Source organism: Mustelus asterias, chromosome 4 (genome assembly GCF_964213995.1).
Source record: "Mustelus asterias chromosome 4, sMusAst1.hap1.1, whole genome shotgun sequence".
NCBI lineage: Eukaryota > Metazoa > Chordata > Chondrichthyes > Carcharhiniformes > Triakidae > Mustelus > Mustelus asterias.
Genome location: NC_135804.1, coordinates 46,583,204 through 46,599,854, shown reverse-complemented (window position 1 = coordinate 46,599,854; position 16,651 = coordinate 46,583,204). Strand labels below are relative to the sequence as shown.

The 16,651-nt window shown below is 40.3% G+C and overlaps 1 protein-coding gene across 2 annotated transcripts in view; it reads right to left on the bottom strand.

The window, feature by feature from the left end:
- nfatc3a (nuclear factor of activated T cells 3a) overlaps positions 1-16,651 on the bottom strand; it is a 147,475-nt gene that overhangs the window by 116,623 nt on the left and 14,201 nt on the right. For both annotated transcript variants that reach the window (XM_078210921.1, XM_078210922.1), the window contains exons 2-3: positions 14,311-15,421; positions 1,010-1,172 (exon numbers count right to left, since the gene is read on the bottom strand). In XM_078210921.1, the coding sequence (XP_078067047.1) occupies positions 1,010-1,172; positions 14,311-15,421 (1,274 nt within the window). The remainder of the gene's footprint in view (positions 1-1,009; positions 1,173-14,310; positions 15,422-16,651) is intronic.

Below are 16,651 nucleotides of genomic sequence, written 5' to 3'. Positions count from 1 at the left end.
ATGTAGGTATTGCTAAAGGGGGGGGTGTCACCATTTCAAAGTAATGAAGCACTAACTTAACGAGTACTTTCCCACATAAATGCACCATGATTACCAAACCTTGTGACTAACAGAAACAATGAGAAATATTTTCTTGCATGTATTAATTGCAAATCATGTACAGGTCCCTGGCGCCAGAGAGTGATGTCTGTTACAGCTAAGGGAATAAGAAACTTCACTACCACGATGAAATTGTAGTGACAATCAACTGTTGCTGCTGCTTTGTTTTCAGTGCATCAACAGGTAATTGTAGTCTTGTAAACCCAAACAGTCACATCATAACCACCCACAATAAAAATGTTGCAGATTTATGAGAAAAGGGAGGGATATGCAAATTTTAGTTCAACTTCCTTGTTGCCCAAAAATCTCACCAAGAGACAGTGTTAATGTTTGACAAGGTAGGAGAAACTGGCTGCAGTCATAGGTCATTGAGTATTAAAGCATTGCTAAACTAAAACGCAATACAAAAACTACAGAAGGGAAACAAGGGAACCTCAGTTTTCTGAAAACAAGAAAGCCCATCAAGGAAGAAACTCTTCAAATAATTTTCTCGCTTTAGTGCCTATGCATGATACATCTTTTCTATTCTGCATTGTTATCAATAAGGTAAGTTAAGTGACAATATTGTTAAAATACTGTTAAAAAGCACAATGGATTCCACATCAAGGAAACTAAAGCAGAATTGCCAGCTATACAAAAAATTTCATAATAATGAAGGCATTTCAATAAACAAAATTTAATATGCATTTAAAACACTGTTTTTGTGTAAGGATTTACATAATAATCATGGTGAAAAGTTTGTAACTCCCTAACTAACAGTACTGTGGGTGTACTGCACCACAGTCTACAGCAGTTTAAGGAGCAGCTGACCACTACTTTGAGGGCAATAAGTGCTGACCTTGCCACCAATGCCACAATTTTATGAATCAAAGGAAAGGCTGTCAGGAATGAAACAAAATGAAGTGCCTACCTTAACAACCGGGTGTCCTCCAGAAGATGCCTTCACAGCTCCTCGACTCCCTTCTGTCTCATAATGAGCTCTGTGGTGGGTCTTCGGCTGGACTTCAATCTTTAGTTCATACTGCAGATACTGACTTGGCAAGGGCCAGTCTAAAGAAGGCAACGATGATGTACTGAAAGACAAAAGTATATATTTACATACACTTTGTGACTTTATTACATGCATTTCAAATCATCCATCATACAGCGTGGCATGAATAAAAAAAGTTTCTCTTCAATACATTTTCTTTCAACATCTACAACCATTTTTGACCCTTCCAGCTCAATTGACAAAACATTACAGGCCACAAACTTTCCTCCTGCCCTCGGGCAATGCCACTGTGCGATTAGCCAAAAAGAGAAAGCACTCTTTTGGGTGAAACTGGTCACATCAATTGCTTCACATACCGAGAAACTATAAAAGCTGGAAGACTGTTAAATGAGGCTAACAAAATTCCAATTTGAGCCAAGTAACCATGCCATCTATTTGAATACAAGACAAATAGAATATATTTTTACACGAGCTATGCTCAGCTAAAAAAGGCACATTTTAATTGCGGTTGTAGTTAAAATTATCAAAAAAGTACAAGACAGGTGGTGCATTATTGAATGCCAATGTCATTGTTCAAAATCAATTCTTCAGAAATCTGACCACGACCAGGTGCATGGTAGCTCAATAAAAGACAGGTCGGAGGAAAGGAGGCCCATCATTGGCTGGCTGCATTTTTATGCACTGATCATCAGAGGACGATGTGGGGGGGGGGGGTTTTTACACAAGAGGATGATGAATACCTAGAACACTACTGGAGGTGGTGGTGGAAGCAGATTCTACAGCAACGTTCAAGAGGCATGTGCTGTACCGTTCTTTGTTTTAAAAGAAGCTCGTGAAAGGTCAAGAGCAACCATCTTCACCCTCATCTAACTTTCCACACTCTGACATTGGTCACAGAGCCTTCAGTCACTACAGCTCTACTATTTGGGACTCCCTCCCCAAATCACTTGATTTCCATTTAGCTGCTCTAATTTAAAGCCCTTCTTAAAACATGTCTCTTTGATCTAGCTTTTAGTTACCATTCCTTATTTCTCTCCCATTGTTTGCTATCCGTTACTTTCAGTAATTTTTGGTGGCACAAGGGTGGCATGGTGGCTAGCATTGCTACCTCACAGCACCAGGGACCTGGGTTTGATTCCTGGCTTCGGTGACTGTCTGTGCAGAGTTTGCACATTCTCCATGTGTCTGTGTAGGTTTCCTCTGTGTGCTCCGGTTTCCCCCCACAGTCCGAAAGACGTGCTAGTTAGGTGCATTGGCCATGTTAAATTCTCCCTCAGTGTATCCGAACAGATGCCAGAGTGTGGCGACTAGGAGATTTTCACAGTAACTTCATTCCAGGGTTAATGTAAGCCTACTTGTAACAGTAACAAATACACTTTTAAAACTTTTTTTTAAACTTTGAAATGTTTTGCGTGTCAAAATGGATATTGCATACAACTAAACATACATATGTTGGTTCGGACCGGTAGTAGCAGAGAACGCTCTTCAGCTGGGAGATCATTGGAATGGTGGATTTTATTTTCAATTTATAAATGAGTAGAAACTCACTACTGAAGGGCAGAGGGACAGCGAATATAGAATACCAAAATGAATTGCTATCTTTCAAAATGTGCATTTCTTCCAAAAAGCACTACAAAATTGACTCTTTTAGCTTCCAATGTTAAATGTTGTACAGGATCAAGTACAGAGAAACAATGAACATACATTATGTTAGGACTATAAAAATAGCTTTATTTTTGACTTGAGTAATGAAATATTATTACAATCCCCATGAGTTAGAAGCTAAACCTCCAAGATGAAGCAATTTGTTTCACATCATTATATAACCCCCTTCAACCAGTGTAGTTAGTGACTTTTTCACAACTCTTCACATTTCTGTGGCAAGAGTAACCTTTTTGAATCAAACCCCTCAAGCTGCTAATACACATTTTCCTGTTGAAAATTATGGCCGATTTTGAAAAAAATATATCTTATATCATTCCCAATTGTATAATGAAACTAAGAGAAAAGAATGAAAACTATGAATAATAGGAACTTGACTCAGTTACATAATCCTTACATTAATTCTCTCAGCCAAGAGTGGTCACTGTGTTAGGAACACATATTTCCAAGAACTGTATGCATTTTAAAAATTGGAAAAATATTGAATTATTTGGACAATTGGGAATTTATCTTGGGCTTTTTTAAAGTTATGTTCACTTTGGATTGTGGGCAAACTACCTTTTTCAAGAAATCACATAACTTCAGTTAAATGATCAGCAAGGCACCTGAAGAGATGAGTTATTTGTTTACTAGAATGTTAATTGCCGAGGGGGGAAAAAAGCTACAAGCTACGAGGCCCTGGAATGTTCTGGAACCCACCTGACTGAGATGAACTTGTTTCTTGGATTCCGTTTTGGGGAATTAACTGAAAAAGGGAAGGTTGCCCAACTTGCTCGCTCCCTGCCTCCGTTGAAGCTCAGTGTAGTTATCAGTTTCCAGCTGATCTCAGTATAACTCAGCTGTACTTGGAAACCCAAAAAGCTGAGAGAGAGAGAGAGATCCCAAGGACATTGATTCCGCTCTGCTCTCCTCCAACCTGAAAGCCCTTTGGAAAGAACTTCCAGACAATTACTGTCACCAGCGATATATCTTTGCACGCAGGATCAACTCCGCTAAAACCATTCCAACTTTATCCCATTTCATAAAGTTTTCCCACTTGATTTAATTTCACTGTATTAGGATACAGTGAAAAGTATTGTTTCCTGCGTGCTGTAGCAACTTAAATGCCAATTTCTGCAAAGACCCTATTTGTTTTAGCCTTTGTGTATATATGTATATGTTTTGAATTGATTTCCTATTGTCACATGTATTGGGATACAGTGAAAAGTATTGTTTCTTGCGCGCTATACAGACAAAGCATACCATTCATAGAGTACATAGGGAGAAGGAAACAATAGGATGCAGATTATAGTATTGCTGTTACTGATAAAGTGAAGAGAAAGATCAGCTTAATGTGTGATAGGACCATTCAAAAGTCTGATGGCAGCAGGGAAGAAGTGATTCTTGAGTGTGCCGATACACATTTTCAGACTTCTGACAGAAGGAGATGGAAAAGAACATGTCTGGGATTCGTGAGGTCCTTGATTATGCTGGCTGCTTTCCCAAGGTAGCGGGAAGTGTAGATGGAGTCAATGAATGGGAGGCTGGTTTGTGTGATGGACCAGGCTATGTTCACAACCCTTTGTAGTTTCTTGCGGTCGTAGTCACAGCAGGAGCCATACCAAGCTGTGATGCAACCGGAAAGGGTACTGTCCATATGTATCTGTAGAAATTAGCATAGAGGCATAGCATCTTACAATGCAGGAGGTGGCCATTTGGCCCATTGAGTCTGCACCGACCACAATCCCACCCAGGCCCTATCCCCATAACCACAGGCATTTACATTAGCTAGTCCCCCTGACACTAAGAGGCAATTTAGCACGGCCAAACCACCTAACCCACACATCTTTAGACTGCGGGAGGAAACCAGGGTACCCGGAGGAAACCCACGCAGATGCTGCGAGAATGTACAAACTTCCCACAGACAGTGACCCAAGCCGGGAATCGAACCTAGGTCCCTGGAGCTGTGAGGCAGCAGTGCTAATCACTGTGCCACCCTTTTTGGTAGTAGTCTGCTATGCATTCTGATTAAGTTTTCGTTAAGAATGCAATCAATTAAAGTCTCACTCCAGGACTTGAGCTGAAAAATAAACACGGACATTCTATTGCAGCATTGAGGAAGTGCTGTAGCTTGGAAAATTGTCTTTCGGTTGACCGTTGACAGCTTGGTTTGACACCATGCCCCATCTGTCCTCACAGGTGGACATTGAAATAATGCCATGGGATTTTCTAAGAGAGCCAGGGCAGTTACCTAGTGTCCTGGCCAATATTTATCTCCCAATCAACATCCCTAAAGTAGATTAACTGGTCATTTTCACATTACAGTTTGTGGGAGTTTGCCAAGTACAAAATGCTGCCATGTTTCTCACCTTACAATAGTGACTAACTACAAAGTACTTAATGGGTTGCAATGTGATTTGTGATGTCCAGTGATCATTAAAGGCACTATATAAATGCAAATCTTTCTTTCTATTCCCTACTTCCACAAAATAACGCATCATCAGAACTTGTGCCAGGTCTTCAAATGTCGAGTCTTTAATAACCATGTACTACTGTCAGGCCAGTACAATGGTGTTAAACCTGGTTATAAAAGACACAGGAGGGCATTGAATGTTAAACATCATTTGTCAATCGAGACAGAAAATGCTGGAGAAACTATGCAGGTCTGACAGCATCTGTGGAGAGAGAATAGAGCCAACATTGAGTCAGAATGACCCTTCGTCAGAGCTTTCCAGCATCCACAGTATTTTGCCTTTATCTGTCAATAGAGGATGTTTTTCCATTGTTTTGGTAATTAAACATACAATGGGTTTCTCCCCAGGAGGATGATCTATTTAAATAATAAACTGGTGGCAAGTGTTGACTACAGACACCGTCACACCTAGGTAGTCCCTTGGGTTTGAGGATGACTTGCTTCCACTCCAGTTTGAGTGTCCAATGCACACTGAAGATTCTGCCGCATATGGGGCAGGTGATACTTGAAGAGTTTGGGTATGTGGGCTGTTAGAAGCTTTGTGCACTCCCTCCGATGCCTCAACTCAACCTCTGCATGTTCCTCAAGAAGTCTCTGTGCTTGGTGCCCTTGTGCCAAAACTCAAAACAAAACAGAGTAACTAAATTTTGGTTTTAACTCAATATTCTACAGTTCCATTTTAATAGATAAAGTTCATTTTGAAATCGGTTAAAATGTTTACTCAATTGCTAATTTCAAGTAACTTCATGAACACATTCCATTGATACTATGAAGCTCCTTTGAAAATCTCAAACGTTTTCAAACTTAATTTGAGCAGTTATGCCCAGCTTAATCTCCAGTACTCACTCATTAAAACTAATTATCTCTATAGCATGTTTCAGGTTCTAACAGTTGTGCTGACACAAATTCTACACGAGAGGAGAACAAAGTACATGAAATTACATTTATATTATGTACACCTTTGTTCAGACAATATGATCTTTTAATGGGTAGAATAAACACATGAAGTTAAATCACCCAGGTGCTATTAATGTAGCATAGGATAACAAAAAGGCACTATATCTAACTAATACACAATTTTATTACATCATCAAAAGAAGTTGAGTTAAAAAAACTAAAAGGGTAAAAGTAACTTGGGCTCGACATTAGGTCTTAATCATTAACTGGTGAAACAGCTGAGTGCAAAGCTTCCACAAAATGTCTTTTTTAAGTAATACTCAACTTTACAATAATGATCAAATAATACATATTCCATTATTATCCTCTGTGACTGTTACTAGAAGTATTCACATCCTATCTGCTGTATTATTAGAGAACAAGAGTCCATTTTAAATAGATATCTTTCAATTAATTTTACTTTTAGTAAGAATGCGATATGGGAATTCCCACCCTATTTGCTCCTGACCTTTAAGCCTATAATTCAGATTAACAATATTATTTGACCTATGTTTTATTCCAGTGTTGAAACATTACAATTGTTTAATCTAGTATCCAAGTTATCCGCTTAGTTATTTCTAGTTAGACAAAACCTTCCAAATTTTACAGACAATGCGCATAACCTTTATCTTTAAAGTCTGCTCAAAACATGAACATTGGTATCATCACCCAGGGCTCCCTCTGCCATTTTAAGTAGTCCAGGATATTTTTCAGATTTTTGCAATAATATAGAACTTCTCTGCATTTCTGAATGGTATTCAGTTATGGTTTGATAACAATGCATGTCAAAAGTAGTAAATGAATAATCAAATGAAGTAGCGTTGCAATGATGCAAAAAGTATTTTTAAAACAGTAATAGCTAACAAATTTTCTACTTCTCAATTATTAAGATTACATTTTTAAACTCATTTATGATATTTTACATTATTTATCACACTGTAATTGCTTATGTTTAGTCAAGGGCCTTTGCAAAAGGAAAATCATTACAAAGCTTTTAACACAAGACCCTTTTCGGTTTTAATAATCAATATAGACAAAGACCGTGCCCCACTGCTACATTAGTAGCAGCATTTTGGCATTCTTGTTGCTATTTCCTTATTTATATAAAAAAAGTGGCAACTCAGCATCACTTGGGAGAACAACAGATATGGGAACATCCTTTCAAATAGACTGTTTACCAGATAGACTGAATTCAGTTTGGATGACACTGATCTTCATCTGAATTTGATCTCTGCATTTACAATACACATCTGTACCTGAAACAGGTCATGCAGTAAGTGTCAAATTCCAGTCTAGGATACGCATTGTGATGTACCATGAGGCTACTTGCAAGTTAGCTGGGGACTACTACACTAACCTGAGTCACGCCATGGTCACTTTCAAAACAAATGTAAAAATGATACTTCATTCCAAACTAAAAATTGGGTTTAATATTTACATAGGTATTGAATTTTGATCAAAACAACAAACTGTATTTATATATCATCTTTAATGGAATAAAATGAGTCAATGTATGAGAACAGTCCAAAGATGTGCGGGCTAGGTTGATTGGCCATTCTAAATTGCCCCTTAGTGTCCCGGGATGCATAGATTAGAGGGGTTAGTGGGTAAATATGTAGGGATATGTGGATATGGCCTGGGTGGGATTGTGGTTGATGCAGACTCGATGGGCCGAATGGCCTCTTTCTGCACTGTAGGATTCTATGATTCTATGAACAGACCAAGAGTTAGGAGAATTGTGCGCTGATCAAAAGGAATCAAAGATATGTTTTAATAAGGTTTTTAAAAGGTAAAGAGTTCAGTAACAAATCACACGTCTTGAAGTGGGGCGTTGTTCTACGTCAAGCTGCTGACTAAAAACATCACTAATAAAATAACAGGAGGGGACATCATAGCAGATTGGATTGAATTCTGGCTCGAGCTGGATTTTAGAAGTAGAGTACAGTAACACAAAGGAAGAACCTACAATTAAGGATACAACTCCACAATTTTTATTTGTGCCACAAGTAGGCTTACATTAATACTGCAATGAAGTTACTGTGAAAATCCCCTAGTCGCCACACTCCGGCACCTGTTCAGGTACACCGAGGGAGAATTTAGTATGGCCAATGCAGCTAACCAGCACGTCTTTCGGACTGTGGGAGGAAAGCATAGCACCTGGGGAGAACATGCAAACTTCACACAGTCACCCAAGCTAGGAATCGAACCTAGGTCCCCAGCGCTGAGAGACAGCAGTGCTAACCACTGCCACCGTGCCGCCCAATTTTATTCCAATGGTTCACCAACCTTTACAACAGAATTAGGCCGAAACAAGATTATAACAGGCAAAATATCTGCTTTGGAATCACTTGAGACGACAGGTAAGTTGTAGTATTTTTTAAAAAACGTTAATCCTTTTTCCAAAATAATCCTTACTGATTCCAGTTAACTAAAATTCTTCTGAAAAGCTCATTAGCTTTTGGTCCATCCCTATTAAAGACATCTCTGTTCCAGCTAACAAGCTGGAAATTATTTTGCAAAATTATGGCATCAGAAACAACCTTCTGATCAATAAACATGCAAAGATTAAGCATAACAACACTAAAAATACATATTAACTTAAAACTACATAGCAATTTAACTACCACTTTCAGGAGGTGCCATCAGAATGTGTCTCTTCAGCATTTTGTTCCTAAGTATCTGATTCAGTAAATAAGATTACTGATCCTAAATTATTTAACCTTCACTGAAGTTTATTTTAGTTGCTGTTCTGCTGATTATTTCCCAAAAGGCTAACCAGCATTCCCTTGAAGGATTTCTGCAAGTAGCAAACGCTTAAAAAAAAACACCAAGGGACTAAAGCTATAACAAGCCTGGTATTTTTAGCTTCAAGGCTTCTTGAGGCTTAAGTCAATATATACACTGAAGCTTGCATTTGGAATCTGATTTTGGGATCTCTACAGGTCTAATTTAAGAGGCAATTTTACTTGGGGTGTATGTGGAGGGTTGAGTTGAACTCTACATAGCCACACCTGCTTCTAACAACTAACACTTCAAACATTACTGTTATTAGTAATCCAAGAAATCAATTTTGGTGTTGCACCTTATGCAACAAGTCAGCTGCAAGCACTGGGACTACATTGTTACTAATCTCAGAACCGACACGGTTGTCACTCATAATTTCTTTGCTGAAATAAATAGTTTACAATTTCCAGTTCTAACTCACGGGGAGTCCAATTATTTTACTTAGTTTTTATTACATATCTTGCAGTTTTACCATCAAAATATTTTCCACTGATGCCATGGAAAAATGTTGCAGAGGCCAGCCCCCAGAATTGACAATCTGTTGAATGCAGGGTGAAGACGACAAATAGTGTGCTTCCCATCCCATCAACGGGGTGATTCTCCCAGTCCACTGTGCTGCTTTAGCAGCGCAACGGGCTGGGAGACAACAATGGCTATTTAGCAGGCTCCCCAGTGGGCGCCACGGCCTCCCCGTGTCTCTGGGGCTACGTTTTGTTTGAGTGTAATCAGCTCTGCGCCAGAAATCGGCACAGAGCTGAGTTCCATATTTAAATCTGCATTTGCCTATCATTAGCGGGCCTGGTACTGCCCACTAGTGTCTCTCTCCCCACCCTCCGCCAGGGGTGGCTCACTCCAGCGGCGTTTACAACAGCTCCCCACTAACAGGGAACTGGCAGCTGACCCCGCTGGAGGGAACAGAGGCCATGGAGGCCCCCCAGGAGGTCAGGAGTGAGGGCAGAGCTGCCCCCTGAGCATTGTCAGCCTGGCAGTACCAGCCTGCCTCTCCCCGCACTGCCCAAGGGGCAAACTGGCAATGTCTAAGGGGCCATTGGAGGGCAGGACTACAGGGGGGGGGCCCTACTGCGCATGCACCACTATGACAGATCGGCGCACGCGCGGTGGCCTGAGCGCTATGCTGCTGGTCCTCTCCAGTGGGAATAGGCCTGCCAACATATTTTCAATGTGAATCTCGCTAGGGCACTCTGCAGTGCTCAGAGTGTGGGAAGATACATTTTGGAAATCCCACAAAGAAAAAAAAACAGCGAGAGTTACTCCAGTTTTTACAAGAATTCGGCACTTTTTGGGAGAATCCCCCCCAACGAGTCTTAAGTATGAGGTAGAGCTGTCAATCCTCCAGATTGTCCCAAATTTACTGAGTTGACCCTGGGGAAAACTCATAGGGACATTTTAAAAAGTGCATGGGGCAGGGGTTTTTCCACTGCTGGAATTGGGAGGAGGGGGATGAGGATCAGGAAACACTTGAGACTTTTAATCAAGAGACATTTCAAATTTAGAAAAAAGCCTACATTGAAAAATGATGATTTTCAATATTTAACACAAACGGAAAATGAAAACCTTGGATTTACTTCTGATTCAATGCCTGAAACTATGCTTGCCCTTTAGAATTGACAAATTTAAAGAGGATAATTTAAAAGCTAATATTAAATTTAATTCCATAATCTCGGAAGAGAAGATGGTCACAGAAGAAAAGTGGGGAGTTGAGGGGCGGCGAATGAGAAAAAGAAACAAGAGGAGGGAAGAGAAGAAAAGAATTGGAGCGGATGGAAAGATTGGAGGAGTTGAAATGCTAAGAAAAAGCAAGTGACCAAACTTGTTTTTAATCGGATGTCTTTCGCAACCACAAAGTGCTTTACTGCCAATGAGGTACCAAACTAGGAAAAGCAGCAGACATTTTGGGCACAGAAAAAGTTCCTCAAACCGATACATGATCATTTTTTTTTACATTGAATTTGAGGGAGCAAATACTTTGGCCAGGACACCATGAGAATGCCTCTGCTGTTTCTTCCTTCACCAACCTGAGAGGCCCTAACAACAGTGCCTCTGACAATATAGCACTCCCCCAGCACTGAACCTTTCGCATGGGTTATACGATCATTGTCAAAGTGGAGCTTGATCACCTTCGGCCATGATGCCTCAACTGTTCAGTGGAGGAATTTGCAAGAATTTCTATCCACCTGACCACCAATTTGTTTGAGTGGCCAGAGGGAGAGGAAAACAAGTGTCAGAATAATTACTCCCTTTCTGAAACAGGCCCAAACTTTGTTCTGAAGGTTACAGGTTCCAATGTCAGTTGGAAGGCAGGGGTCACGTGATCTAGGAGCACAACTGAAATTCCAATTTAGCACAGAGAAGCAAGCCACCTGCAATCTCAGGCTTTCTGTTAAAGCAACAGGATATTGAGCAACATTAGCAATCTGGTGCAGTACAGGTTGCCAGATGACTGTTGTCTGTAGCAGTGGGGAGGCTGGAGAATTCTTGTACTCAGCAGTGAAATAAAAGTATTTGAGTTACTGCTGTATTTCCAATTAATTATTACTTTCCTCCAAGATGATATGCTACTTGCACACCAGAGGACATTCTGACAGCACAAAATGGAAAACTGCTCATTTATATTTTCCTATATTTCCATTCCTGCTTCCATTTTCTCCACAATGTGCTGGTCTCATTTTAAGCACTATAACATACACCTGCCTTTCAAATATTGTTGGGGAGAAGAGATCTTTATTTCTGCAGGAAAACATTACATCAACATCACCACAAGTAGAGGGCATAGGTTTAAGGTGAGAGGGGAGAGATACAAAAGGATCCAGAGGGGCAATTTTTTCACAGAGGGTGGTGAGTGTCTGGAACTAGTTGCCAGAGGTAGTGGTAGAGGCGGGTACAATTTTGTCTTTTAAAAAGCATTTAGACAGTTACATGGGTAAGATGGCTATAGAGGGATATGGGCCAACTGCGGGCAATTGGGACTAGCTGAGTGGTTTTAAAAAAAAAGGGGCGGCATGGACAAGTTGGGCCGAAGGGCCTGTTTCCATGCTGTTAATCTCTGATTCTATGACTCTAAGTGTAGCCTTACCCAGACAACTTGTTCAAGGTTAAAGAGGAATGAAGCCATACAAACTTTATCCCACTCAGATGCTTAGTGAGAAATTCCAGAGTAATTATCAGTTCTTAAGAACACCATTCTTCAATGACAATGTTACCAACCTTTGCAGTTGTTTTTCCTGGGGGAGGGGGTTAACTTCTAACAGCTCTTTTGGGCCAATTTCAAAGAAGAGCAACACTGATGGGGAGCTTCACCCACCGCTAGTGCATATTGAGAAATTGGCTGATAACATGCGTTCCCACCTTCAGAAGTATTAGTAACCAGAGGATAGTCAATGTAATTGACCAGTAGGCAAGGATGGTTATGCACAATTAGTAAAATTAGCCATCATACTTCAATATTGGGGAATGCATCTTTCTCTTTGCCATTTCACTTTTAATGTCTTTTAGGGAAGGAAATCTGGTCTGGCCTATATGTGGCTCCAAGCCCACAATAATATGGTTGACTCTTAACTGCCCCCTGAAATAGCCTAGCAAGCCACTCAGTTCAAGGGCAATTAGGAATGGACAACAAGTGCTGGTGGTGCCAGCAATGCTCACATCCTATGAAAAACTTTTTTAAAGTTTCAGGAAGCTGGATACATGATCCCTCCAATTTTCCAGCAATTAATATGATTGGTGAGTGCACCAAGAGTGAAGCTGCTGAAAAAAAAACCGACTCATTTCACTTCTGTCTTCTATTTTGAAAGTGTATTTTTTTTCTATTCCGCACCAATACACACTTACTAATTTCAGAAACAAGCAAATCCAGGTGCTCAAACCCACTCTTATGACTATCTCACTGCACCAGCACGAATTCTACTTCCATCACCTTAAGTGAATTTTGCACTTGCACCCTCAGTCTCTCTGCCCTAGCACTGCCTTTAGAATTGTACTCTTTTCTTTTATATGGTCGCTCCTCATTCTTCCTGCCAAAATGCATAATTTCACACTTCTCAACATTAAATTTCATCTGCCATATGTCTGCCCATTCCACCAGCCTATCTACATCCTCATTATGTCCATGATTTTCCTCCTTGCAGTTCACAAGACTTCCAAATTTTGTGCCATATGAAAATTTAGAAATTGCACCCCTCACTTCCAAGAAAGGGTCAATAATATTGATCAGGAAAGGTTGAGGTCTTAATACCAATCCCTGGGGAACTAGTTTCTAAAGATTATGCAACAATAATAGCTTGCATTTATATAACACCTTTAGTGCAGTAAAACATCACAGGGACAGTAAGAGCCAAAGTTTGACACCTTGTGGCACAAGAAATATTAGGGCAGGAAAGAAGATGGGAACATTAATAATCCATTCAGCCCTTCAAGCCGCTTTGGCCATTCAAATGGATCAAGGCCAACCAGTTCATAACCCTTAACACCCTTGCTTAACAGAATAAAAAACAATTTGAGTTTGGAAATTTTCAATTGCCCTCACCACCCTTTAAGAGAGTTTGATTTCTAAAAGCCTGGTCAAAGATATTGTTTTTAAAGACCATGTTAAAAGGAAGAGATGAGAGGGAGAGAGGTTTGAGGAAGAAATTCTAGACCTTGGGGCCTAGAAAGCATAAGCATCAATGGTGGAATGAAGAAACTGTAGGATGTACAAAAGACCAGAACAGCAGAAACGCAGAGTTCTCATGGAGTTGTAAGGCTGAAAGTGGTTACATAGAAAGGGAACGATGAAGCCAAGCCATGGAAAAATTTGAACACAACGGTGAGAATTTTAAATATGCGATGTTGCAGGACCGGGAGCAAATGTAGGTCAGTAAGCACAGGAATAATGGGATGAGAGAGTTAGGATGCAGGCAGCAGGTTTTTGGCTGAGCTTAAGGCCGGATTCTTACCGCTCTGCACACCGGCAGGATTTTCCTATCCCGCCGCAGTGAACAAACATTTGGGTGGCTGCCAAATCCTCCAACTGCGCTTGCAGCAGGAACGTGGCGTGAGCGGCCGGTAAGATCGCACATTAAGTTTGCGAAGGGTAGAAGATTAAAGGTCAAGATTTAGACTAACTACATTCACTGTCTTATTTTAACTTCACTTTTGACTATGGCTTTTAAAAGGAGGGCAACATACACTAGTTCGAGGAATTCTCATCCCTTTCAGCCACCAAGTTCTTGAATTAGACTTTGGCTATCTTAATATGTATAATAAAAGAAGAATGCATTATTAATGGTACAACCACCTGGAGGTGTCTCCAGCTCAATAGAATTTTCATTTCTGTTTACTTTTAGAAAAAATTCCTAAAGGCATTATTTTAAATTAAGTGCGGACTTACCGAAAAATTGGTGTATGGCCACCAGGTTTTGGTTTGTTCCAAGTGAAAGGTGAGGGAACGGAAAGAAACTGTTCACTTGACAAATCTTTCTTTAAAGGATGTGGAGAGCCACAAAGATCATCGACTGGAGATTCAACTGAAGGTGACAAACTTCCCTGATCTTCTGAAGTCAAATCTATTTTTCCTGACACTGTAGCAGCCTGATCCTGAGAAGTCTTCCTTGATTTTAAAGGGATGTCAGTCTCTGGGGGACAACACTGAAAAGGTATGAGCCCAGGACTTAGACTTGAGGCACCTTGAAGAGCAGTATTACCAAGCCACGTATCCTCTGTGACACTTCCTCTCGGGGAATGACATGGAGATGGTGTTGGTGAATGATGGGGTGAAAGTGAACCTGCATAACAGATCTCTGCACTTGAATGTCGCCGCTTTCCCCAAGGAGAAGTGGGCCTAGAAGATGGCCTTGAAGTTGGGCGAGGGCTGAGCCAGTTTTCATCAGTAACACTCGCTCTAGGTGAATGGCAGGGTGATTGTCTAGGCGACAACGATTGTGCAAATGAGTAATTTGGCTGCCAGGTCTCATCTGCTGGACAACATCTAGGTGACCCACTAGGAGAACCAAGTGTAAACCGAGCAGCAGCTTCATTCAATTCAGAGTCTACGTCATCGTATATATGAGAGAAAGATTCGCATGAAGAAGCATCCGAAAACCAGCTCCTGGAAGAAATGCTGCTAGCAGGACTTGGGCTTAGTGATGCATCTCTGTAATAAGCAGGATCAAGAGGAAGATATAGATGGTCCCTGGATGGTCTTTCCATATAGTCATTATCTGTGCCATTTGCGTGCACTTCTTCATTAGGCCCTATTCCTTGCTGACAACTGGGAGAAATAGAGGTGATTTGAATACTCGGGCATTCAAATGCTTTTGGAGCACCTACGGGGTTATATTTAGACTCCTGGGTGTTAGAGGTCTGCAGCCGATGTGGTGATGAAAATGTTGCAGAATGTGTCTGTGTTTCATGATGATGAAGACCTATTGGTTGGATTATATTTGATTGAAGGTGGCCTTCATTAAAGATGTAAAACGATGCAGAATCATCTGGCTCTGTATCTGAAAGAAAAACAAAACAGATCAGCTATACCACATGTTCATTTGTCACATGTTCCTTGTGGCTTTCATTATGTTACACAAGATTTGTTAACTTTGCTAATAACGTGAAAATACACTTCCCTTCCCTTTATGTTTCTGTTTCCATAACATAAAAATGTATACTGAACATTCCAAGTTCTGCTTCAGGAAGAAGTTCATGTAACTACGTACATTTATGTTCAGTTCAGTCAATTATTCTAATTTATCCAAAATCAAATTTGCTTGTTGTTGAGTTCTGCAATTCTCTTGAAGTTGCAGGCATTAATGTAGAAATTAAACTTCAGGAGCAAGAAATGTTCTCAGCTTTCTTAATTCTTCCATGCCCTGACCAATAATTTAACGTTATATCAACACATTTTCACTCATGAATCACGCTGTAATTCATTAAACTGATGTTCTCATAACAAAAATTAACTGAAAATAAGTTGATCAAGGAGTACAAAGATGGTACAAAGATGGTACAATTATCAAAAATTTAAGCTGTTGCTTAATGCAAATTTTAGTCCAATAGTTGTCCAAAGCTAGATGTTTAGGTACTGCACATGTTCATGCAACGAGTGGTTCAGGTCTGGAATGCACTGCCTGGAACTGTGGTGGAGGCAGGTTCAATCGAAGCATTCAAGAGGACATTAGATGATTATTTCAATAGAATCACTCTGCAGGGGTACGGTGAAAAGGCAGGAAAATTGCATTAAGTCATAATGCTTATTTGGATAGCTGGTCCGAGACAATGGGCCAAATGGCCTCCTTCTGTGCCACAACAGTTCTGTGACAGCAGTTTTCATTTAATCAAGAATATTTTACAATTTTCACTCAACACCACTTGACTTTAACAAATTACTGCTCGCAAAATACATTCCAATTTTGAATCAATGAACAAAACTCTTTGATCACAGAGGTAGATGCATACAAACATGGGCAAGGAAAAGGCCATTCAGTCCCTAGAGGCTGCTCCGCCATTTTAAAAGATCACGGCTGATCTGATAGCAACTTCAAATCTACATCCTGCCTACCCCTGATAACCTATCATTCCCTTATGTAAAAGAGTCAGCCACGAATCGGTCATCTGTTATGCATCCTGACCAATTTTCTGAAAATCAGGCTCACTGTACATGTTGCTGATTGTCTGTGTTACACCCCCACAGAAGAAAAATTCACAACATATAATAAAAGAGGTAGCAAAAGAAGGTA